Source organism: Hipposideros armiger, unplaced genomic scaffold (genome assembly GCF_001890085.2).
Source record: "Hipposideros armiger isolate ML-2016 unplaced genomic scaffold, ASM189008v1 scaffold_68, whole genome shotgun sequence".
NCBI lineage: Eukaryota > Metazoa > Chordata > Mammalia > Chiroptera > Hipposideridae > Hipposideros > Hipposideros armiger.
In genome coordinates, this window is record NW_017731418.1 from 2,898,633 (window position 1) to 2,924,848 (window position 26,216).

General features: G+C 41.4%; 1 protein-coding gene across 3 annotated transcripts in view; it reads right to left on the bottom strand.

Moving 5' to 3' along the window:
- Positions 1-1,473: 1,473 nt before the first annotated feature.
- SEL1L3 (SEL1L family member 3) overlaps positions 1,474-26,216 on the bottom strand; it is a 98,019-nt gene continuing 73,276 nt past the window's right edge. For all 3 annotated transcript variants that reach the window (XM_019642421.1, XM_019642420.1, XM_019642419.1), the window contains exons 17-24: positions 24,064-24,147; positions 16,810-16,900; positions 16,594-16,678; positions 15,335-15,444; positions 11,005-11,132; positions 10,308-10,410; positions 10,153-10,225; positions 1,474-2,625 (exon numbers count right to left, since the gene is read on the bottom strand). In XM_019642421.1, coding sequence (XP_019497966.1) covers positions 2,486-2,625; positions 10,153-10,225; positions 10,308-10,410; positions 11,005-11,132; positions 15,335-15,444; positions 16,594-16,678; positions 16,810-16,900; positions 24,064-24,147 — 814 coding nt within the window. In that variant the 3' untranslated portion in view covers positions 1,474-2,485. The remainder of the gene's footprint in view (positions 2,626-10,152; positions 10,226-10,307; positions 10,411-11,004; positions 11,133-15,334; positions 15,445-16,593; positions 16,679-16,809; positions 16,901-24,063; positions 24,148-26,216) is intronic.

The window sequence follows — 26,216 nt, forward strand, 5'->3', positions numbered from 1 at the left end:
TTTAAGCCACCCAGTCTGGTACTTTGTTGTGGCAGCATGAGCTGACTAATATAGGTGTGTTCTTTGAAAACAGACTGAAGTACAGAGCTGTGCGTGAAGGTTTAGGGGAGCAGTGCCAGGAAATCCTATATGAGAACAAGGAAGGCAGAAGTGCGCAGAGTCAGAAACTGAACTACAATGAGGTCGCCACGGAGGTGGGGTCTGAAACTGGGATGGCCCTTCGGGGCTGTTCCAAACTGAGGGAAGGGGCCTCTGTTTTTGTCCATTGGTCTTTCTCAAGATGAACGGAGGGAGGTGACTTTGCCCCCAGGGAACACTTGGCAATGTTTGGAGATATTTTTGGGCTGCCACAACTGGGGGATGGGAGGGCAGAGGGGTACTGACATCCAATGGGTAGAGATCAGGAATGCTGCTGCTAAATATCCTACAATGCACAAGACAGCCCCCCCACCACAAAGAGCCATCCAGCCCATATGTCAACAGTGCCAAGACTGAGAAGGCCTGCCCTACATCAACAAGGCACTGGCCATGAGCTGGCTCTTTTTTTTTTTTTTTCTTCTCTGAAATTTTATTGGGGAACAGTGTAGTGTATTTTTCCAGGACCCATCAGCTCCAAGTCAAGTAGTTGCGGGAGGTGCAGCCCACCATCCCATGCAGGAATCAAACTGGCAATCTTGTCGTTCAGCACATGCGCTCTAACCAACTGAGCCATCCGGCCACCCGGCCATGAGCTGCTCTTGCAAGGACGTGACCTTGGGTAGTTCCCTGCAGCTGATGGCAGTATAGCTGTGAGCCGCCAGTAGCCCACATTCCCAGCAACTGAGGAATGGGTGTGTTTACCATTGAGAGATGATCTAGGCAGAGCAAAGAGCCCTTTATCTGGCCCCTCAGGCTTCTTTCTCATAAGAATACCAACCAACCATGTTCAAGGCACTGACCTGGGGGATTTACCTATATTATCTGATTTAAGCCTAATGAAAAGCTCACGAGGTGAATTTTATTAGTATTTTCCAAAACAATAATCCGAGACTCAGAGGGTTAACCACTCACACATGGTTACTGAGTTAGTGAATTACAGAACCACAGTCTGAACCCTGGGCTGTGGGCACCAAAGTGCAGCTCTTTTGCAGGAGGAAGGACAGGCTTTGCTATAAGAGCAGCACGCATGAGAGAGAGAGGGTGGGCCTCAGACTTACCCCAGAATTGATATAAACCCAGCCTCACAACAGCCAGAGCTCTGAAACAATGTCTGATCCTGTGCAAACATCCGGGGGGCCAGACCCTGAGCTCAGGATTCCTGGAGAGGAGCCCCCTGCCACCTCTCCATACGTAAACAAAATGGGTGACCAGGAATAATCCCTTTCATAAAGAAGACTGTTTTTTTTTTTCTTTGCCTCCTGAGGGGAATGCATGAACCTCAGGATCTTGTATGATGACAACAGTAACTATGAAAAAGAAAAGAAAGCCATTTCCTGGGAGTCAACAGTATAAAAATAATTTTTATTTACTACTGTAAATAAAGTAGTGCAAAGAGTAGGTTGGACCCACAATATTGCGTTACTGATTTATTTACTACCTTAGCAGCATACAGTGTACAGTCTGCTTTTCCTCTCCTTACACTTACACACACACACACACACACACACACACACACACACACATACACCGACTCAGGCAGGCATAAGTGGGTGGGGATGAGGCTGTGAGCTAAAGGCTTGTTTCTTGCATATTCCACTGCTGCCAGTCTATTCTAATGGGTAATTCATGGAGAAGGCTACACTTAAATACTAAGAATTTTCTAAATGTTATTTTAGGGATTGCAATTGAAAAGGAACCGATGTCCACCAATGTCATTCAATGATTCGGAAGCACTACAACCTTAGAAAAATTCAAGGAGAAAAATGTAAACCAATTTACAAAGCTATCACCTTCCCTACACTTCCAGCCACAAGCGATTTATTTTAAGGTGCCTTAGAACTGCTGGGTGTTGGAAGTCAAATTGAAATGTTGACTGGACTTCGAGGAGCAGGGCTGTGGCACACACACGTACCGGAATATTTTCCAACTTGTAGAAAAATCACAATTTTTGTTGTTGTTGTTACGTAATAAAAGGGAATGAACAAGGGCTAAGACTTGGAAAATGCATCCCAGTGTATAAGGATTTGGCTATGCCGCAGGGCAAACTGTGGCTCTCAATCACACAGTCACCAGGAATGGATGTCTGCAACGACCCAGCTAACCTCCTCCACACCCCTATGATCAGGATGTTCCTTGTATTTGATAGCCTTTGGTACCACTGTCTGCTCTGGGCACTTCCTTGTAATTTGATCAAAAAACAACAACAATAAAAAAAGACACCAAGTGCAAAATTCACACCCAGTTGACAAGACATTTAAGGTGTTTATCAGTTGATGCCCAGCCCCAGCTTTCCAATACCAGCTGTTGGAAGGATTCTCTCTCATCTGGAGAGGCCTGGGTGCACAGTTCACCCTCGTGGCTCCGGGCTATTAGCGACTGTGGGCTGGTCCTGAGCGGAGGTGTCTGCAGCTGGAGTCACAGCTGGATTTGCAGTAGGAGTGGTGGTGTCAGGGGAGGCCCCGGCTGGTGTCAGGCTGGAACGGTTGGCTGCAGAGACACATGCACAACAGGTGGTGGGTATTTACAACAGGACACACCACCACACCTAGACCCTCGCCAGTCCGGACAGATACTTCTAGTGGCCATGATACTACCTGGGATAAGCAACTTCAGACCCATTGCCTGGGTTCTTCGGACTTTAGTGTCCCCCTACTCTAAAAAGGCAGGTTGGAATAGATATGCAAAGATCTCTGACGGTTCCAACATCCTGGGACTCTTAAGTTCTGCATTTATGCTATTTATGCTGTGACTTCCAGATAAATATTTTAATTAAAAGAAAAAACAACTCTCTGGTCTGTTTCCTGTGGTCCTATCTCTTCCTCGCCCCCCCCCCCACCACACCCCCCATGGTGTTGATGCAACAGCAAGCTCTGAATTATACCAATCAATTAGAAACCAGTGTTGGTTTTATTCACTTGCTTATTCCACTTGGATGAGGTACCACGTTTGGTTTAAATTATTTTATTTAAATAAATGTATGTAAGTTTTGGAAAACATAATTAGTAGGCTTAGTTATTTATCAGTCTGCCTTTAGTAGAACATTGGTCCACCATAAACCTTAGGGAGGCTTATAAAGTTTTGTACTTTATGTCAATGGTTTTCAAATGGGGCAAGTTTGCCTTCCAGGGGACTGACCATTGGCAATGCCTGGAGACATTTTTGGCTGTCACAGCTGGGGGGGGGAGCTATTGGCATATAGTGGGTGGAGGTCAGGGACGCTGCTAAACATTCTATGATGCATGGGACAGCCCCCTACAACAAAGAATGACCCAGCTCCAAATGCCAATAGCGCTGACACATCCTGCTCTATGTACTAAGGCCAAGAGGCATCTTGGTTATAAGATTATGGACTCTGGAACCTGGTTGCTCTGCCCTTCATCAGTTATGTGACCTTGGACAAGTTTCCCACTCTCCTTCCGCCTCTACAATATGGGGAAAATAAAAGTGTCTATAGCTTGTTGAGCTGTTAGGATCAAATGAGCCCATGTACATAAAGTGCTTAGAACAATCTCTGGCAGGCAAGGGTACTCAACAAATGCTAGTTATTCCTTCCTGTGACCTGGTTTACTGTGGAAATGTGTTAGGTTTTACTAATTTCAGTGCATGGTTTGCAGGATTGATGACAGGGTTGGTGCATTTGTTTTGGGGATGCCTACAGTTCTCTTTTAGACCTAGGAAAACAGAAGAAACTTTGAAGCCAGAAAATCCAGGAATCAAATGGGTTTAATGTTTACCGGTGGAGTGATCTTAGGCAAGTTACTTAACCTCTCTGAGCTGCCGTTTGTTCATCTGTAAAATGGGGTAGCAGTTTGTAGCGATGCGGGAGTGTGGCTAGCACAGTGGCCATAGTTTGTGCAAACCAATGCTAGTTTGCTTTTAGGCAGTGATCTTAATTAAGCTTAGCAATCTTTGAGTCTTTTACAATTCTCAGTAGGTGGGACCATTTTTAAATGTCCCAATACATCCTGAAATGTATTGACGTTAAGAAGATGCCACTCTATGTTGACAATCTGACTTCTAGAAAAAACCCTTCAAGAGTTGCACCTCCAAGTACCAAGGGGCCATTCTCAGAAATTCAACAATGAGCTCCAAAGCCTCTGGCTTTTCAAGATACGTAAAATAATTCTCCTATAAATGCTTTTCGATACCTACAGAATATCTTGTGGCTCCAGACACTGTTCTGAAAGAACAAGACAGTGGTGGGGTGGGGACCCAGACGTTACATGATGATGGGATGTTTCTAGGTTCAAGCCATCACTCTGGCAGGCGCTCTAACCATGGCAGGGAGCAGGAGGCCTGGTGATGTGGTACAAAGACCATTTGATGGAGTCCAGATCTGGTCTGGTCAAGTCTAATTTATCCACTATTAATACCATTAATAGATGACTTTGAAGTAGATATTAAATGGCAGACATTTCACTTCTAAAATGCTGGAATCTCGTAGGCCTTGATTTCCTCATCTGTGAATAGAGGGGCTTAGATCAGATGGTCCAAGACCCCTTTGGGCCCTAACTTTTATCTTTCTGATGATCTCTGAGGAAGCTAATGAAATACTAAGACATGCATTTTTCCTTTTCAAGCTCAGGGGGAAAAAAATGTTGAAGTCACCATGGTAACACGATAAATCAGCAATCAGTTTTCTGATTAAAACAACAAAAAAAGTGCCAATGTGTAACCGTAGAAGGAATGCATAATTAGCATTGCCACAATTTAAATCTTCTTGTCAGAGCATAATAAAAATGCTTGCTGTTTCTACAGTAAGCTTGTTATTACCCGAGTGAGAACTCTTCTCCTTCCCACTGAGGGTGTGGAATCACTGGACAAGCCCCCTCCAGCCTGTCATAATTTTCGAGTGGTCTCTTTCTCTGCTCACCTGGAATGTCTGCTAATTTGATTACTGGGCTAGTATCAAGGTAACCAGAAAAATAAGCATGCTGTTTAAAAAACTACAGAGTATATTCCAGAGCCAAATAGAAGTGATTTTTGGATTATGTGCTGCTTGGGGGACCACTTTCGTTCCATTAGTGAGAATTACCAAAAGCTGGCCCTGAGTGGTGTAGACAGACCACAGCCCATAGGCCAACTGAGCTTTGCTGCCTGCTTCTCTATGGCTTGCAATCTAAGAATGTTTTGTTTTGTTTTTCATTTTTAAAGGGTTGCACAAAAATCAAAAGAAGAGTACTATTTCATGACATGTGAAAAACATATGAGATTCAAATTTTCACGCCCATAGTAAAGTTTTATTGGAAACCAGCCATACCGTTTGCTATCAGGTATTATCAACGGCTGCTTTCGCATTATAAAGGAAGTTGAGTCATGGTGACAGAGATGGCCCTCCAAGACCCAAATGTTTATCTGGCCCTTTCCACCGTTGTAGGAAAAACATCTGTAAGGCCAGTTGACCAGACAGGAGCATGAAGGAAAGAAGAATATCAGAGAATATATTGAGTTAATCCTAAAATAGAATGTTTTCAAAGATGGGGTGTAAGGGGGTGAGTGAGGGAGAAGCCCTGAAAATCTAGTCTATTTCCTTTGGGCCTCTGGATCTAGCAGGGCCCAGTACAAGTATGTGATCTGTGTCATTTAAACATTTCTTGTGAGTGGAGGTACTTGGGGGTGGGGGTCGGGAGGTCAAGGGTAATGAGACAGGAGACAATGAAACCTCACCATCAAATCGCTCTCACTTGAAGGCTGCTGTTTTTTTCATGAGCACCACTTTGTGACATTTGGCTGTAATTTTAGTAGAAACCTCACTAATTGGAAACACAGGGGACAGGAAAAGAGTAGGAAACGGTTTAATTAATCTCGTTCACATCATCTTCCTCTTACATTATGAAAGTTTTGAATAGGGTGACATTGGTTTAAAAGGTTACCTAGTTATGCTGAGGAGCTGGTGGTTCTCTAAATCTTGCTCTATACTGTGTATTTATTTATACTGTGTATTATGTTTACATTAATACTAGCAAGGCAGGGCTCTTTTTTGAAATGGTCATTTACATTTTCTTCCCCCCACCCCCTTCAGGTAGCCAGCCAGGCATTGTGCCTTTTTTTTTTTTTTTTTAGTGGAGGGGCAGAAATGGAAATGGTTCTAGACATACTTTGCTTTGGGATTTTTTTTTGTTGTTGTTTTTTCAAAAGTCTGGGTCCATTAAGGCAATTATGCTTGGTATTCCTGAAAGGGAGGGGAGAGGGAGCGTGCTTAGCAATGAAACGAGGCAGGAAAAGGAGCTTGTTTTGGAGTCTGGGAAAGTGGCTGAGCCCTCACCTTGAGCCTTCAGCAATCAGAGAAGACTCGCAAGAAAAAAGGCTAATGGTACTCAGCTTGGGCACAGATGATGGGACTTCTAGGTGACCCAGAAGCTGCAAAGCTAGTGGGCCTGGAGGGACAGTATAGGCTCGGGGCCTGTGTGTGTTATCAGCCTGGTGACCATATGAGTGTTCCTAGTGTTATCCAAGACCCAGGGACCTTTGCACCACCCTGGGAGACATCAGCCTCAAGAGAGGCTCAGCTGCTGGTGGAATGACAGCTAAGTCACAAACAAGTTCCCTTAAAGGAAATAAAAGAAGCACACAATCTCTTTTGTGTACTTGTTTGGGTACCCTTGATAGGCTAGTCAATATCTTTGTTTAGATAGTTTAAAAAAGCGTTTTATGTTTTAGAACAAGTCTAGAGACATAGAAAACCATGCTAGGCTCTGGTAATTGTATCATTCTGAGGTATGCCAACCTATTTCAGTGCAGGCGCTACTTGGTGTCAGCATGCTTTAATTGTAGGTAAAATGCCCTGAGGACCATACTCCTGGGGAGCCGCCAGCTAACATTTGTGGAGTACCAAGCACATTACATCTTGTTAGCTTATTTGGTTCTCCCAACTACAATAGGAGGTAGCTGTACTATGTCTGCTATTTTACAGAAGGGGAAACTGAGGCACAGATAGGCTGCTTCCCCCTTGCCCAAGGTCACACAGGTAGTGGCAGGGCCAGAATCGTAGCAGCCCGACTCCCAAGCCTGTGCTGTTAGCTACTGTCCTGCACTGCCAGCCTTCTGAACGCAGGACAATTTAGTGTGGCAAACGCGGTGAAATGTCGACGATATATCACAGAGCATATAAACGCAGTGGGAAAACAAAGGTATTGAAGCTGAACGCAAAATGAATGGACAGCTCCATTTAAAGGTTTGACCATAAATCAGTCATTTTTAAAACAGCTGACTGGAAAAACGCAGATCACGAAATGACAAAGATCCCTAACTAACAGCACAATCTCTACACAAAGGTAGTAGCTTCCTGAATCTCTGATCAGGCCCCTGCTCAGTCTTGTGCTTGCTTCACGACGCCATGGCTGCTAGTTGCCAGCATCTACTGCACCTTCCTCTTTCCCAGGGGGCGGGTGATGGGACCTTGGCACTCGCTTTTCTGGGAGACACCGGTGGTAAAAACTGTGCCCTCGGAGGAGCCCCCTGCAGCGACTTCTGTCCCCTGTCGCTGTCTGCGCCTCTATCACCCCTGACCCATCACCCCATTGCTGATGGAGTACCTTCTATTTCAAAGTTATTGACAAATTTGCACTTATGCTGAGGACTTAAAAAATATGAAAATGATTTATTATATATTTTAACTCAACACTAGTTCTAACGGGTTCTGCTAGGCACCACTGTGGGGGAACATTCTGGAAATATGTGGAGGTTTTTTGTTTTTTGTACCTCTAGACCCTCATGACTCAAAGTGTGCTCCGTGGAACAGCAGTGTACATCATCCAAAAGCTTTAGAGATGGTGAACCCCAGGGCCCACCCCTGGACCCACTGAAGCAGAATCTGCAACAAGGTCCCTGGTTGATTCATGTGCACACTAAAATTAAGAAGCACTGTGCTCACTTCAGCAGCACATATGCTAAAATTGGAACGATACAGAGAAGATTAGCATGGCCCCTGCGCAAGGATGACATGCAAATCCATGAAGCGTTCCATATTTAAAAAAATAAAAAATAAAATAAAATAAAATTAAGTAGCACTGGGTTAGAATTTACATATGGAAATATATATTATTTTATGATAATTAGTTTCTTTTTATTTCTCTTTTATATTACTATTAGGGCATTATTTAAAAAATATGTGTGTAGACAGGTTAATTATTATTCATTTCGGGGTACCAAAAGTGTGCTGCAAAATATTTCTTATGTAAGGGGACAACAGGTTGGAGACAGATGATAATTAAAGTATGGTGAGTCTGAAAAGTTTCAAATTCTGCGGCCCTATATCCTTTCTTGGACTTTGCTTTGTGATTTTGGGCAGGCCACTTCATCCCTTTGGCCCCAAGTCTTCATCTGTAAAATGCAGGGCAAAGAATTAAATTATTTTTAAGATCCCATCTAGATTTCACTAAGGCTGGTCAACAGGGAGAGAGGCATGTGGAGGAAGAGGCATGTGGAAGAGTTTGAAAAAAATGAAGAAAACGTGTGAAGGAGCAAAGGATACACAGGAAGGGGAAAGCTATGAAAGGGCAGGAGGGACAGGGAAACGAGACTGTGGAGGGACTGATAATAAAGACATGAAGAAAGGAAACGGGGACGACTTCTGATAAAAGCAATTCCACCGGCCCATGAATTTTCATGGCTACCAGCTGGCATAAAATCATAAAGACAATTTTCAGCCTCTCTAATGGAATTGCATTTGTAATAATCATAACAATATTTCTACAGAGTAAAAATGACAAAGATAATTTGAAATGGAAAACACTGACAAGATGCAAAATAAATGTGCTCTACCTGGCAACAAAATTGAGGGACGGGACACAATTTGCATGAGGAAAATTTATAAGCTGGCATACCACAGGGCATCAAACCTGGAAAGGGCTTTTGATGGTTCCCTGTTAATCTCCTCAGGTAAATCAGAAAGAAATGATTCCATATTAGCCTCTGTAACAGTGATTCTGTCTCACCATCAAGTCTGAGGTGAAATGTACTCCTTTCACTTTTCATTATCAGCTACACAAATAATGGCTGCGTGAATGCTTAAACGCCATGTCCAGTCTTAATGTATCCATTTGTAAATGTCCCTGTTGGTCTTCATGAGTGATTGTGTCCTTTTGCAGCCATCCAAGATGGTGGAAAATTGTAATCCTCCACGAGAGATGTTTGCAAATTTGAGTACCTACTAAGTGTGTGATCACAAATGAAAGGCATTCCTCTGACTCAGCTTATAATCTTAGAGGGGAGATAAACATAACAGCTAATATTTATTGAGAGGGTTTATACGCCAGATCAATATAATAGCTAAGATTTAACTATAGCTGTCATTTGTGGAGGGTCATGTGTATTTTTTTCACTGAACCCTTTTAACATCCCTGGGAAGTTAGCTACTATTATAACTTCATTTTATTGATAAGAAATTGGAGGATCAGGGAGGTGAAATAACTCTCCATCAGTCACCCAGCTAATAAGGAGGCTGCACTCTAAGCCCAAATAGAAGTGACAGGGAGTCCATCTCCTTAACTACTGCCCTACACTAACTCAGAAAAATAATAGCGAGTAGTGGAAACCACACTAAGACACATGTTCACTTTACATTCCTCCTCGGACGCTCTCTCTGAATCCATGGGGCTGGGTGGGTATTTTTATTCATCACGAGTGCTTGATTTGATTTGTCATCCTTTGACTGGGATGACTAGGACAAGACTTCATGTTGGAGGGGACCTCAGAGCTGGATTTTAAGGCACACATAGGTAGAATTTTGATAGCAGGAGTATTTTCAACGGGAGAAGATATTTTAGTTCAATTTCTTAAGTTTCTTATTAAAAAAAAATCCTGCTTCCTTTGAAAAACATCATAATAATTGGGAGCCTGACATCTGCCAGTATTATGATACACCCCAAGGAGAAGTGCAACCCTGTGAACAACCATCCTAACAAAAGGAAATGGCATGGCCAAGGGCATGAGGAGAAAGAAGGTCATTTTTCTGGTAGGGGGAAAAAAATTTGCTACATTTTTATATCACCCTGGCTTTTTATAAATTTTTACCTGATGCAGACTGGAAATACTGCACGGTCCAGGCAATCAATACGGACAGCAGGAAGGTTCCCAGAAAGTAGGTCTGCAAATATCCAAAACATATGTCAGATGACTGACAAGGGACAGGGACCACGAGGGCAAGGCTGGGGGGAGACGGTACCTACCAGAGCAGAGTGCAGGACAGCGCCCCAAATAAGCCGGAGGTGAAGGTAGAGCCACGCCAGGGTGCAGGGGCTAAGGGACTCCTCGCTACTGTGGTTCCAGCACCTGCAGACAAAAAGCATAAGGCATCTTGACATGTCGGCAAACTGGTGGCATTGCAGCATTTTCAGAACCCCAAACCCACCTCCTTCTGCCTGGGGACAAGTGGGCACATTTGAGATGAGAGACAAAGGAATAAAGCCAGTGCTAAGGGGCTGAGGACTGCCCTGAAATTCTAAGATTCTGGCGGAAATCTCAGAAAAAGATCAGTCCTGTCCTTAATAAGATGCCAACAGGTCAAGGAGGACCTGGAAGCATGAAGCCTGCCAGAGCAATACTTCTGCCTGAGTGCAGACATCAGAATACTGCCCTACTTTGCAGAAAAGCATAGTCTAATAGGACGTGTCATTTTTTCTACCAGGGTGGAGACCTTGATCAGCACTTTAACTTCAGATCAAGCTCATTTTGTATCTTAAGCCTCAGATACTAGAAAAGGGAAGTAAATTTGGGTCCAGCTGAGCGTTCTCTAATCGAAACAAATCCTGGCCCCTTTTTGTAACAAATGACATTACCAAATAAAAGGCTAACTTTAACCAAGAAGCAAACAGCACCCATTGGGTTCCCCCAGATCCCACAGTATTAAAAATGTTCTGAACTCACCTTTCGTACAGTTCCTGGAGGATGGAGACATTATTTGAATGGATAGTTGGGTCAATTTCCAAGAAATCCAAAATGTGATGTGGGATTATAGCACCTTCCTCAATTAGCAGAGCCAGGTTAAAAAATCCCTGAAAACAAGCCACAAACCAACCTCATCAACTCCTTATAATAAAACCCAGACACACACCCTTCATCAGAATGTAAACTTTTACAACCTCTAGATTTTTTTATTCCAGTCCCCAGAGCCAGATGGTTTTGTCATCTTCATTGATGAATTGTTTCCCTAAATGTATGCATCTGAGAAATTTATTTGCAGGAGAACCAGGAGGCTTTCAGAGGATGCTGGGTCCCATCTGCTCAGAAGCCAGCCAACCGGGGGAATCTGTCCTTTCCTGCTCACTCTCTCAAAACAGAACTCACTGGAAAACGTGCCCTTGTGTGTCATCAACAAAGCCAGAACGCCGAGTCGAAGGCCATATCCATCACTTACAACTATGCCCTGGGTCACCATCAGCATGTCAGAAACCTAAAATGTTTTTGTGGCTGGGATGCTACTCATGAGTGACATCCTAACGCAGCAAGTCTCATACACGGAATAATGGACGGGAGTTTGTCTCAGCTTTCTCAGGCAAGTGTGGGAAACCTCCTCTCATGAGTCCTTGGCACAGACCTCTACTCAGGTATGTTTCCCGACCACTTCCTTATGTGCCCTTGTTCTTGACCTTCAAAGGGTCAAGACCCTTGTTAGCCTCTGCAGGTCTAATAAAATAGCATAGTTAAGAGCCTGGTGGTAGAAATGCTTCATCAAGCATGGAAACTATTATACTACCTGGAGGAGATGCACTGTCCATCATGAGCTGAAAATGTGACCAGACCAAGAAAAAACAACAAAAAACCACAATGTGTTACTTACCATTAGGGCTTTTTAAATTTCACTGGATTGTTGCCCTTCAAAGAATTCATGGTCATTTTTTAATGACTTATAGTCTCCCTTTTACCCTTCCTTTCAGTTGCCACTGACAACAATCTAAATGAAAATCACCATTCCCCTGGGTTGTATAAGCCAGGGCTCTCACAAGCAACCTATGCAATACTCATGATAAAAATAATAGCAGCTAACATTTTCTGAGTGCTTGCTCTATGGGAGGCATTGTTCTGTTGCATATATAGTTACTTAGTTCTCATAACAACAAGTTGAGATAGGTATTATTATCATCCCCATTTTATAGATGAGGGAACTGAGGCATAGAAAGGTTAAGGTATTTGCCCAAGGTCACACAGCTAGAAAGATGCAGCCCTGGGATTCAAACACAAGCAGACAGGGTCCAGAGTCTCTAATCTTAACCTCCACAATGCTGCCAAATAACTTCCAAATAGATGAAAGTGTTAAGTAGCTTTAAAATGCTCACAAACACAGAGAAAATAGAATATTTCTCCACTCTTTGAGAAGAAGGTATTCTTAAAACTTGACATATTAGAAAAGAAAAATAATTAGTATATAAAAATTTAAAGTCTCTGAAGAATGGAAAAATAATAAGATTAAAATAAATGGGGAAATAGACTAGGAGAATATTTGTGTGCAATGTAATAGTTTAAGGTTCATTATCTACTGGGCAAATGTGTAAAAAACTAATTGTGATTTAAATTAAAAATAAACAGTATCAAAACTCCAATAAACAGGCAAAGAATAAGAATAGAGAATTTGCATAAAAATATTAACAGTAAATTATCACAGACAAGTATATGTAAAAGTGTCCATCCCCATTAGTAATCAAATCAATGCAATTTAAAACAATAAAGAAGTATCAATGTAAAATTATTCAATCAGCAAAATTAAGTCATGAAAACATCCAGTGCGGAGAAGATTTCAGCTATCCTCCTACACTTAACCACTGCTCGGTGATATGTTAATTGGAAAACCCTTTCAGAAAACAACTAGGCAATAAACTATCACTAGGTAGCCATAAAACCATTTAGATTGTTTGACTTAGTAACACTATCCCTCAGATTATAAAGAAATTATTCAAGTGGAGATAAAAGGTGGAAATATGAAAATGTTCATTGTAGCACTAGCTCTAACTACAACACAATAGGCAATGACCTCCTTGTCTTCCTTAATGGACTATAAATCCCATGAAGGCAAGAATGTTGTCTATTGTTTTTTTTTAATCTTACCCCCCCCACCCCACCCCCGCTAAGCAGTGTCTAAGACATGGCAGGGCTGAATAAATATGTGCCAAATCAATGAATAAATTAGCAAACAAAAAATAAATGTCCACCAATGAGATAAAGTTTGAGAAATTACAGTCTATTAGCTCAACAGAATATGGGGCAGCAGTTAAGAATACTAATTACAAAGATTGTGCAATAACGTTCACATATTCCTACAATATGGGAAGAGAGTGGCACGTACACTCTAGTTAACATTACAGAGGCACACTGGCCTGTGGCAGGGGCTGGAAGGGAACATGAAGACATGAAAGAATAGAGCCTCTGTCATAGACTTGTGGGTGCGTGCTTTGATTTTTTTTCTTTTAAAATTATACTTTAATGTTTTTATAATATTATCTTCCTAAAAAAAAATAAAATCAGATTTTAAAAAATGGTCCAGAGCTAATTTTGAGTATCAACAGATATCATCTAAGAGAGTTTGACTGTACAGCAAATCCTTTTAGCACCAACACCTACTCCATTGCAGAAGAAATAATAATAGAATAGATCATGTCCATTGAGTATAGTCAGTGCTGGGCTCAGCGCTTTACATCAAACATCTCATAAACTATGAGGTCGGCGCTCTTATTATTCCCAGTTCACAAATGAAAAAACAAAGACTCAGTGATTTAGTGACTTGCCATGTACAAACTGCTATGAAGTGATAGAGATGTGGGACTTTAACCCAGGTAAAGAACCACTCTGATATAGTACCTCCTTTAAAAATAAAAATAAAAAAGACTAAGAAAGGGACGAGTTTCCAATTTTTGTTCTGTGATCAGATCCCAAAGCACAACACCAGAAACATGTTGCCTAAGAGGGTTCACAACTGCCATTGTGAAAATGACCCTGAGATCCTCACAAGCGAATTCTTATTAGCAAATGTAGAAGGAATGAAGGAAATAGAAACTCATCATTAACACAACACAGTAACAGTTGCAAGATCTACTGAAGGATAGATCTTGGGCTGCAGCAGTTTGAGGAGAAATAGGATATTTGCATAGTCACAAACTATTTCCAAGATATCTATTAAATTAGAAAGAGAAAAATATTAGCTTTACATGGGACAAATGGAGCAGGAACCACTTTAATCGAGTAATTGAGATGAACTTGACCAACAATAAGACATCATGTATACCTCATACGATACATTGAGAAGCACACATCACTACTGTGCTATCCTTGTCCCAAATGTATAATCTCAATCTATTCATGAGAAAACAGAGGCCAGGCCCAAACTGGTGGACAGTCCACAAAATACTTGACTAGTATTCTTCAAAAATATCAAGGTCATGAAAGACAAGGAAAGACTGAGGAACTGTCAAAGATTGAAGAAGATTAAAGAAATATGACAACTAAATGCAATGCGGGATCCTGAAATGAATGGAAAAAGGATATTAGTGGAAAAACCAGTGAAGTCCAAATAAAGTCTGAAGTGTACTTAATGGCACTGAACCAATGTTGATTTCTGAGTTTGATAATGGTATTGTGGTTATGCAAGATATTCACATTAGTGGAAGCTGGCCAAAGGGTACACAGTAACTGTCTATACTCTTTCTGCTACTTTTTTATAAATCTAAAAATATTCCAAAATAAGAAGTTTCAAAATAAAAGGCACTGAAAACAAAGTCCTATCACGAAAGTGTTGTTGACCCAACTATACAAGCAAACCATTTACCATTTTGACCACACTTCCAATTTCTTGAGTTTCTACCTGGCGAGTTAGTTTGATGGACTCTGGTAGAAAGACTCCTGGGATTGAATCCAGAAGACCTGGGTTTAGGCTCTGGTGCTTCACCTACAATCTGATTGTTTAGCCTTGAGCAATATATCACCTTGTGAGAGGTCTTGGTATTCTCTACTGTAAAATGGGTGTACTAATCCCCACCCCCCACAAAATTGCCGTTAGAATGGTGTGGGAAACATAGTAGGTGCTCAATAACGGGTTCACCATTACGCTTAATGTCTTCAGCATCTCGGTGAGGGACTTGTGAAAGTGGATAAGAAATGACTTTATAATCTGTGAAGCGTATATAGACAGAGGGCTGGTGAGGGCTCTAGGCCTTGCAATTTCACAAATGAGCATCACCAAGAACTCATTTTTGTTGTTATTTTTTACCTGGGAGTCCCCATCCAGTGCTGCTTGGGCGTACATCTGCACAGACAACTCCAGGTCTTGGGACTGGTTCTGGTGGCCATAGTAGTAAAGGTCTCCCATTTTCAAATAGGCTGCAGGACAAAAAGCACAGGTCTGTTTGTCAAGAGGTGTTATCTCAGACCGACATTTTAAATGACTGGCCCATTGTCATGACTGAGAGTTTTTCCTACCAGAATCCAAAAACAGAATATCTTTAGGGTTTTGTTTGGTTTTTTTTTGGTGTGACAGGAGGAAACAAACAAACAAAAAGGCTTTTATGCTGAGTACTCACATTTCAGACACATTTTCTTGCTTTGCTTGGTAGTTCTCCTGAATGGGTCTGTTTGTGAGAATCGCAGTCTGCAACCTCATAGCCCAAGCAGCCAAAAGATTTTGGGGGCACTTTATTTCTTATGTGAAATTTTGCTGTTTGGGTTTGATGACTGATAGGTATTTCTTTACTCTATTTAAGCCATACATTTTATTTTTCCTCTGTGGAAAAAGTTTTGTTTGAGTGTATATTTCACTCAGTAAAACATTTCCATTCAGAAAAACAGAATCAACGGCAGGGAGTTCAAAAGAGGGATTCCAACACTGGGAAGGGGTTACTAGGTGTTGGAAGAGCTGAAAAGGCAAATGGCAACCCAGACATTAGTAATGCGGGAACCAACTACTATCCCTGGGCTAAGGGTCAGCTAAGACCACAGAGCGTGAACTGCCAGGCAGGAGCTGGGACCATGGAAATGCAGCCACTGCCAGAGACACAACCCAAAGCAGAGAGGAGAGATACTTGGGCTTCTCCCCTCCCGGCCTGCGATCTTCCACCAGAGCGTCCCATTGGCTGAAACTAATCAGAGCCCCAGAGCAAAGGACTCTGGGAACTGTAGGTCTGGGGGTATCCCCCTACCATACGGAGCACAGCAAAAGACAGTTAATACATCTGAAGGCAAAATGACAAACTACTGGCTCAGAGGATCTCTCCACAATAGCTTTCTCTTTGGAGTTTTCAATGACTGGAGAAAGGATGGGTCCAAGCAGATGATGGACGATGGATGAGGAGACATACATTGCATGAGGCTGAGAGCGGAGTTTAGTCATGATCTTAACAGCAGAGATTGTTTTATTCTCTTTCCTAATTGTTTAGAAATATCACACTTCACACCAAGCTGTTAGATGTTCCCTGTTATTAAAGATTAAAAGCCTCCAATACTTCAATTTAGCACCCGTTTTTCTATACATACCAAATGAAGGAGCATCGATTTGAAAAACAGAGAAATTATAGTATCTCCAAACACAATTAACACCCAAATATCTCTTGGCCAGGTCCTAGGGGGTGAAGGGGGAGAAAAAGTTAATGCATTAATATTTTGGCCAAGTGACTAATTTTGCCTCCCTAAAACCCAATTCATCATCCTTAACCTTAGAGCTTCTATTCTGAGAAGAATACATTTACTTACTGGCCTCTCCTCACAGATGTGTGCTAAATTTGTCTGTGACACTTCAATTCCAGTTTCTGCTGCTAAAACATAATACAGCAAAGCTTCGTGCCTAAAAATAGATGATTAATAATAAATTTCATATAGTGGCTCTTACTAATATTCAGAGAGCTTGATATTCAAACTTAAGGGCATGAAATAAGCATTTTTTGAACCACAAAACCATGAGTTTGTTGTTTTTTTAAAAAAATAAATACTGTTAAAAATACTGCATGCACTGATTTATTTTCTATCTTAAAGGCTGACTTGACAGATAAGGTTGGGGAGCTAGTTGATACAACAGCTACCTCTACTGGCTGAATGGTATATTGAATACGGGCTGGTTTGTCCATCAGCCTTTTTTGGTCCTCAAATTCTTGAATCCTCACTTAGAGGAGCTAGTAGTATTAAGAAAAAGTCCTGTGCTTTAGAGTTCTCTGTGTGGTGAAAGGCTTTATGGGGCTTAAGATTCTGAACAAGCTTAATTAAAGCTGAGCTTCTGTGGTGCATTAGAAGTTTGGCAAAGGAGAGGCAGTTTACCTGGGGCATGATAGCAACAGTCGGAAGTATAGGAAAAAAAATGTTCGACGCAACTAGAATTGAATAAGTTCAAAACAATGAGAGACCGCTTCTCATTTGTTGAAAAGCTGACACAAGATTCATAACACAGAGTAAGGGTAAACGCTTAGGGAAATGGACATATTTCTACAACCACTGCTAGTGGGAGGGTCAATTTATGCAATGGTTCAATGGGGGAAGTCTTAAGAATGCATAGACCACTTGGCCCAACGGTTCTCTCATGTGAGGGTTTATTCTAAAGAAACGATCAGAGACATGTGCAAAGATTCTGTGGCAGGAGTTTATGGCAGAGTTCTTTATATGAATGAAAAATGAAAAAGCTGAAAACAACTTAAATATCTGAAAATTGGTGACTACATTAACTCATGGTGCAGCGACGTTCCAATGCAGCCATTAAAAATGATGTTGGGGCAGAAAGACGTCTGTGCAAAATTTCTTACACAGTGAAAAAAAAAGTCAGTATAAAAAACAGTGCAATTCCATTTTGTGAAAGAAAAATAAAACTGGATACACACATGTACACACACACAGATACATATATGTACCTTGTATGCAGAGAAAAAATAAAATTTAAAAATTATCTACCAAAATGCTAACAGTGCTTATCTCTAGGTGGTGAGAATGTAACTAATTTTTATGTTCTGGATTTGACATATCTGATTTCCTGCATTGTCTGTGTGTCGCCCGGTTTATGAGTAAAAATTTATTTTAATCATAAAAAGTTGTTTTGAAAGCTTATTTTTCATTTTAAGTAGTTGTCCTGAACTCTTTCTTAGTTTTAGCTCCACCTAGGAAGTGGTTTAAGAAAGGGTGGGGGAAGGTTGGGTTAAAGGGAATAAGGGAGGCAGAATCTGAAGTCATCTTTTCTACACTGCGAAAGTAGTTTCTGGCAGACCATCCCTGGGGGACAGACAGAGGTGACTGGGGAGTCAAATTAGGACAGCAGACCTTCAATCAGACATATTGCAGGTCACGGGCCACATGGCTGCTGAGTGAGCTGATTGTTGGTCTCCGACACCCAAGGCAGCTGACCAATTAGCCGTGACTCATTCTAAAGAAATACAAGGCTGGCTAAGCAGTGTCCCCTGCATAGGCAAGCCAGCTAACAAGACCCAAGTGCAGCCGCAAAACTACCATAAAAGACACCCAGGCATTTTCCTCACATGGACTGCAAAAATCATGTTTGGTGCATCCTCAGACCAGAAGAGAGGGCACACGAGGGAGGCCCAGCAGAAAAGTCCCCACCATTCTGCAGTAAGTTCCAAAGCTCTTATAATGGAAAGTGTCTTCAGAGGCACTTGGGCTTACACCAGTGCCTCAGCCTCTCCCCCGGGGATAAATGAGATGAGACCTTGCCAGTCCAAGGTCAAATATCAAGCTGGCTCCCTCCGCTGCCATAAGTGGATAGAATGTGACTCACGTTATTAAAATGTAACAAAATGAGTTTTTCTTAGACAGCAATCAAGCAGACTATTAGAACTGGGGTTGGGGGTTGGGAATGAGGATGGCAATCCCTATAAAACAGTCACTATAATAAACTTTATAAAGACAATATGCTGTGTCTGAAGTTACTTTGGAGGTGGTGGAGGGAAGGGAGAAAGACGTTTTATAGGAAGACTTCCACCGTCCAATTACTGTATTATTGGGAGGAAATTTCATAGACTCCTCAAGCATTTCCTTTGAGGAAGCCCTGTAATCCATCAAATAGAGATGTCTAGAAACATCAGTGTCAATAAAAGTACTGAACAGAGCTGCACCACGGTCTTCCATCTTGCAGAAGCAATCTTCAGAGGCCAGCGCTCTGATTCCGCCACCATCCATTTTCAGATATCGAAGAGTGAACCCTAGGTGAGGGTTAGGATACGGAAGGCCAGCCTGTCTCAGCTTATTAAGATTTGAGACATGTCGCCTCTGCAGAAGCCCTGCCCACATTTAGTCTCCCTCCCAGTACTTGACTCTTACTTACTTCTGTTTCAACAGAAACTGCCTGAAAGTATTAATTACAGATATTTCTATACTCATATTCATGGAACAAACATTTCCTCGGCATTTGCTATGTGCGGGAAGCCCAAAGACAAGCCACAAGACTGTACTGCCCTTCCAGGAATTTCCTCAAGATTTAGGAAGCCGATGAGAGCTTCAAGATTTATTTCCAATGCACTAAAGTGAAGGTGTCCCTAAGACAATCATTCTGATGGTGTGTGGGGGGGGGGACGGTGGTGATGGGGGATGGATTTGGACAGGGGGAAATTTAAAGATTGAGGTTAGGGCCATATTTGCTACCCTCCCACTTCAAAGCGGGCACATACAGAGGGTGCCAAAAACAATGCATACACATTTTAAGAAAGGAAAAACCTGTATTAAAATTGTAATAATCTATAGCGATAACAAAAGATGAATACAAGTCACATTTGACCTCTGCAATTACAAGAGGTGCTCAGTAGTTACCACCAGCGTAATTTTAATACAGTTTTTTTCCTTTCTTAAAATGTGCATACATTTTTTGGCACCCTCTGTATAGTTACAGAACTTCCCTAATGGTGTTTCTTAATCATCAATCCTTGGGCTGCTGGCTGTGTATCTGACTACCTCTGAGCAGGTTCTTGAACAATTATATTATTTTCTCTGTGCTCCTTTTTGCCAATGCCTGAAGCAGCTCAAACTGGAAGGGTGAGGGAAAGGTCTGAGTGGAATTCAGGACCCCTGCTCTGTGGCTAAAAGGTGAATCTCTTTCAACTGGAGCTTGCCTACTTGTCTTGCCTCCAGCCCGCCATAGTCGGGCTAACCTCCTGGGTTAAGTATATGGGGTGTATTCAAGACTAGGGACAATAATATACGCAGTTCACAGATCAAACACACGTAGGGATAAGGCAGAGAGAAATGAAACATGACAGCCAGCCTCTCCTTAGCTGACTTCCCCTGGTGTCCGAGGGCAGCCTCATGCATGACAACATTATCTTCTGTATTACGCCTCGACAGCAAAATGTCCTTTTCTCAATCGTGCTCCTCTTTTAAGCTACTCCATATAAATCTTGGAACAACACAGAAAAGCACAAGCTCATCAAACTGACACATGTAATTTGAAAATAACATCCAGAATAAATTCACTCGCAGAAAATGTAAAAAGGGGATGGACTTGGGACATTGATGGATGATTTAGTTCTGTTACAGCCAAATATATGGTGCCCCCCAAAAGCCACATTTGGGGGAGGCCACACTCATAGATTTCTTATTTAACCCCTGCAGCAGGAGTGGGGGCTTAGAAAGAAGGAAGAGATAGAAGCACTTAGTCTCAAATATATTTTGACAAAGGTTTTTTTCATTGTAATGGGTACTCTATGTTTCTTTCTGTTGCTATGAAAAGTCATTGAATTAAGATTGAGACTTGTCTTTAACAATACTTAGCATCACCATCAAGATTGGCAAGAATATGGAGAAACAGAAATTTATAGATGGTTGACAGGAGAGTACATTGATAAAATCATTTTGGAAAACAATTGGCATTATCCTGTAAAGCCCAACATGTGCCTACGCTGCGACCCTACTCCTACGTTTATATTCCAGAAAAACTCTTTCTATGGGTCATGAACACAAAAAATGTTCATGGCATGTTGTTCTTAAGAAAAAAATGGAAAACAACCCAAATATGTGCTAATGTGAGAGTTGGTAAGTAAATTGTTGTATATGACAGCCACGAAAATGAATGACCTACAGTGAGGAACATGCATCAAAATACAAGTATATGAATCACAGGAATGTAATGTTAATTTTAAAAAAGCAGCTGAAGAATGATATATAATAACATTCTAATAATATACAGCTCAGAAGCAGGACAAACTAAATCTATTGCTTAGATAAATGTATCCATACATATGTAGCAAAAATAACTATAAAGTAAGATTCAGGATGACGGTGACCGCTGGGTTTAATCTGAGAGGAACGTGCAGGCTTCAACTGTTCATTTTCTTAAGGAGGGTGGTAGGTTTACAGGTGTTCCTTTTATTATTATGCTTTGGAACCTACATATAAATCACCTGTTATTTCACATGTATAACTATTATATGATAAAAGAAGAGCAAAGCAACTCGACTGGCTCAGGCCACTTCTCTAACTCAAATGCTCAGCTCTTCTCACCTGGATTCTGAACTAGCAGCCCCTCTCAGCCTCTCCCTTCTCTTCACCATCGTCCACAGCTGTTTCGCTAAGCATCCCAGAGCCCAGCTCTGTCATGCCCCTACCCTTGCTCAAAGCTATCTGTGGCTCCCTGCTGCTCCACACATTAAGTAAAAAGTTTATGACCTGCCGTTCAAAACTCCACAAAGCAGCACCCCTTTGCTCTTGTTATAGCTCACTCCCTTTTACATATCTCACCCTCAAGGCAAACTGGCTGGCTTAAAATTTCCTAGACGCTCCCAGAATTTCCCTATCTCTTTTCTTTCGTTCCTGTGATTCCCTTCACCAGAAATGCTGTTCCCTGCATGGTGAAGTGGACATTCCACCTATCCCTCAAGGCTATGTCATCTGCTATCTACATTATACAGGCTGAGTCTCCAAACCAGATAGCACATCTTCCTCCTCAGAATCCCCGATGCTCTTTATATACTGTTCATGAACTTGTTACGTTTGTTCCCTCTATTTGCCTTAGTTCATTCGCTCAGTAGTTTTTGAGCACTTCCCAGGTGCCACTAGGTGCTGGGCACTGGGATACAAATCACAGGGCAATGAACAAGTAAAGAGCAATCATGACCCATGGCAGGACCAAAGGGAGTAAGGAGTTAGGCAGGACTTCTGGGCAAAGGGAACAGCAAGTGCAAAGGCCCAGAGGTCAGGCAGAACATGGGCCACGTGAGAAACTGCAGGTACTCCCACATAAGGAAGAGATGAGGCCACAAACTTCCCCAAACCCCACCTGTAGCATCCCCTGCAGCTTACGGCAAGGTGCCCTGCATGGAAGTGCATAAGGTAAAATATGCTAGATTGAACTGAAACTCACAGTGTCGAGCACACTTAATTCCCCATTCCCTCCAACAACAACAAGAACAACAACAACAAATCTGTTGTGGTGGAACATTCTAAGAAAGACAGCAGGCTACAAAAATCTTAATTCATCTTGACCTTCACAGCAAATTTTTAAATGTTAAAGTGCTTTGTGATGATAAATTCAACAGTAGGAAAGAAAGCTAAGCTACTGACAAATACTCTGTCTGGAAATGTGTCAGACATCTTGGGGTGTGTGTGTGTCCTGGGGGTGTTTACCAATATGCTCTCCCTTTGGGAAAATGCCACATATAAACACGGTGATATTTGAATGCTTAGTTCCCCCTACGAAGCTTATGGGGAGCAAAGAACGGGAAGTCTGAAGGGCAAGAGTAGAGAATGAGTTAAAGTCAAATCTGAGAGTTTTATGAGTTGAAGCTCAGTTGGGAAACAAGACAAAACAGCACCAACACTGCAAAGTATATCAAATGGAAAATAATAATTTTGAAGGGTTCCATCGTGTAATGGTTAGCACTCTGGACTCTGAAAATAATAATTTTGTAAAAGCTCTTTTTCCTATTGCGCAATGTGAGCCCACAGAAAATAAACTTTCACAGGATGAGCATAAAAAACGTTTTCATTTGGTGCTTTTTTTCATTGGGTCATTTCCCCTGCATTATCTAATTTAATCCATCACTGAGATGCCAAATGTTGACTACGCAGGCACACAAGGACCAAAGGTGAAAATGACGTTCTGTTGGACCTGTGTTTTAATTTTTAATTAAAGTTCGGATCAGAGTATGATTAATGATAAGTCTGGTTTAATGTCTTTGAGGCAGTGGACCGATGGGATATGTGCTGATTTGCATAGCCTTTTTAGTTATTACTGAAATACCCAGATCATTTAGGCAATAAACCAGCCAAGAAAATGTAGCCCAAGGGAAAAGTAAGATGGAGTGCTAGGACTGACCGAAGAAAATAAGATGAAATCAGGTAGAGCTTGGAGAAGTGTGCCCTTATTTGTAAAATCAAGTAACAGTCAATGGGGAGACCTGGAAGTCTTCATGAGTGGTGTCATGGGGTGTTCACCCAATATGTACCTGGATGACATGGGCCAACTCCATCAGAAGACAGTAAGAAAGGGGGAGTCTGTTTGGCTGTGACATTAGGGGTCTTGTGAGCGACTTCCAGCAATTCCAGGGTCCTGGCCATACCAGATGCTGTAAAATATCTACAGAAGGATGTATGTAGCCTGAGCCCGAAACGCACTGCTTTCCTTTCCTCTCGTGAACAAGGTGGAAATGCTGGGCTTCCTGTGGCTTGTCAGTGAGAGGCAGAGTGTTAGCTAAGATCCGCTGTGCTATCTCCAGGCTCTAAAGCCAAGAGAAACAAGTTTGAAGGGAAGAGAAGTCAACATATTCGTGTGTCTCTCCACTTGACGACTATGGATGCTCTCCCTAGAGAACTAATTTTTGTGTATAATTAAACATGGAAATGCTATGTTTTTCAATCAACAGCCAATCAGCCCGTGATACTCTGAATAGTATTACTGAGAGGCCATAATTTCCCTGCAAATTGCTTTTTCAGTTGCATTTTAAGACTCCCTTTCACAGGGTTCCAGTGACAGATTGAAAGGTAAGGGCTGAGAAAGTGCCCGGTTTTGTGGGTTCCTGAGCTTACCACGAGCCCTCCAGGTAGGCGTTGAGGCCTTTGCGAATGACGTGGCCCAAGTAGCCATTTTTCTCAGCTACGTGCTTTGCCCACCTGAAAAGGAAAGGGAAGAGAAAATATCCAAACTGTGGCAAATTAAATAATTGCTTTGTTCTCCATATGATCTCAATAAATCCCACTTGGGGAATATTTTGCTTGTTAGAATTTTTATAAAGCAACAAACCAGAACTGAATGTTAAGAAGGTAAAGAGAGATGCATTTTGACAGCTTTGCATGCAGTGCCCTTTCCTATGAATGCTGAGTAGTTGTCAAACAAAGACATGAAAGGTTCCTCCTAAAAAATATCCACCAATATGGAAAAAGATAATCTTTACCAGAAGTTTTAGTGCTCTCTCCATTACAACATGTTTACTGATTTATTATAAGGTTTCCTTATTCTGTTTCTGTTCCCTAGTTTATCCTGTAGGGGTTTATTAATAATGAACTAGTCTGTTGTAATCTTTAGATTACTAAAGACTATCAAAAGAACACATAACTAGTAAGCTAACGGAAGAGGGATATAGAATAATTTTTTTAAATACTTGATTAATATCAAGGAAAAACAAGAAAAGAGAGGAAAGGCACAAAAACCCGATGGGACAAATAGGGGATAAACAGTAAGTAAAGAGGTAAATTTAAAACCAAATATATCCACAATTACATTAAATTGGTCTAAATATACCAATTAAATACTAAAATTGTCAGACTTAATAAAAAAATACACAAAACCCAATTAGGTGCTGCTTACAAGAGACACATAAAAATAAGGACAGAGAAACATTGAAAGTAGAAGGACCAAAAAAAAAAAAAAGAAAAAAATAGAACACGCAAACTCTAACCAGAAAAAAACAGGTATATAATAACATCAAAAACAGTAAACTTTAAGAGAAGGACCATCAACAGAGACAAAGAGGACATTGTAAAATAATAAAGGGTCAACTAGCAAGGCAAAACAATTCTCAATCTCTGTGACTTCATAACATGATAAAAAAATACATAGTGCAAAACTGACAGAACTAAAAGTAGAGCTAGGCAAGTGTACATTCACAGTGGGGGATTTTAACATACTTCTTTCAATAGCTAATATAACAAGCGGAAAAAAACACAAGAAAGCATCTAGAAGATCTGGCCAACACAATTAACTAACTTGATGTAATTGATAATATATGTAGAACATTGTGCCCAACAAGTTCAGAAAACACACTTTTTTAAGACCATAAAGCATCTATCAAAACTGACCATGTGCTATCATAAAGCAAGCCTCAACACATTTGAAAGGACTGAAGTCCTTCAAAATATAGTCTCTAATCACAGTGTAATTAAGCTAGAAATCAATAACAAAAGGATAACAAGAAAATCCATGAAATATAAGAAGGTTCACACAAAATATCCTAATTAACAATAATAAAAAACCCTCAACTCTGTCTAAGGCAAGTTACTGAGTTCAGGTCAGATTGGATTTGTTCTCCAATGTCTTACAAAAGCAAACTTTTGGAGAGCCAGACTATCAGGCATGAGGGTGGCCTAAAGCAGAGGTATGCAAACTCTTTTTCTACAAAGGGTGGATAGTAAATATTTTAAGCCTTGTGGGCCACATATGATCTCTGTTGCATATTCTTCTTCTTTGTTTGTTTGTTTGTTTGTTTGTTTTACAATGCTTTAAAAATTTTAAATGCATTCTTAGTCCTTGGGGCCACACAAAACAGGCCGTGGGCCATATGTTATCTCTGGGCCATAGCGTGCCAACCCCTCAAAACATTATCCGATATGTGTGACCTTGAAAAGGTGCCTCCTGTTCACTCTTCTTCAGGAAGCTATGGTAGGATGTGTTCTACCAAAATGTAGGCGTAAAACAAGAAAGAGGAAGAAATAGGGTCCAACAAAGAGAACAAAAAAAAGAGATGAAGGAAAGGGAATCCTCACAATGAGGACAAAGTTAACCTTAGGAGGGTTGCTCTGTCCTGAACGAACACTCCAGGATAGACACCACAATAAACTCATGGGGCCGGCCAAGTGGCGCGGTGGTTAAGAGCTGGCTTGGGACGCCAGAGGGCCCCGGTTTGGATCCCACATATGAGGGCCAGTGACACTGCCCTCTACAGCTAAGATGATGAACAACAGCT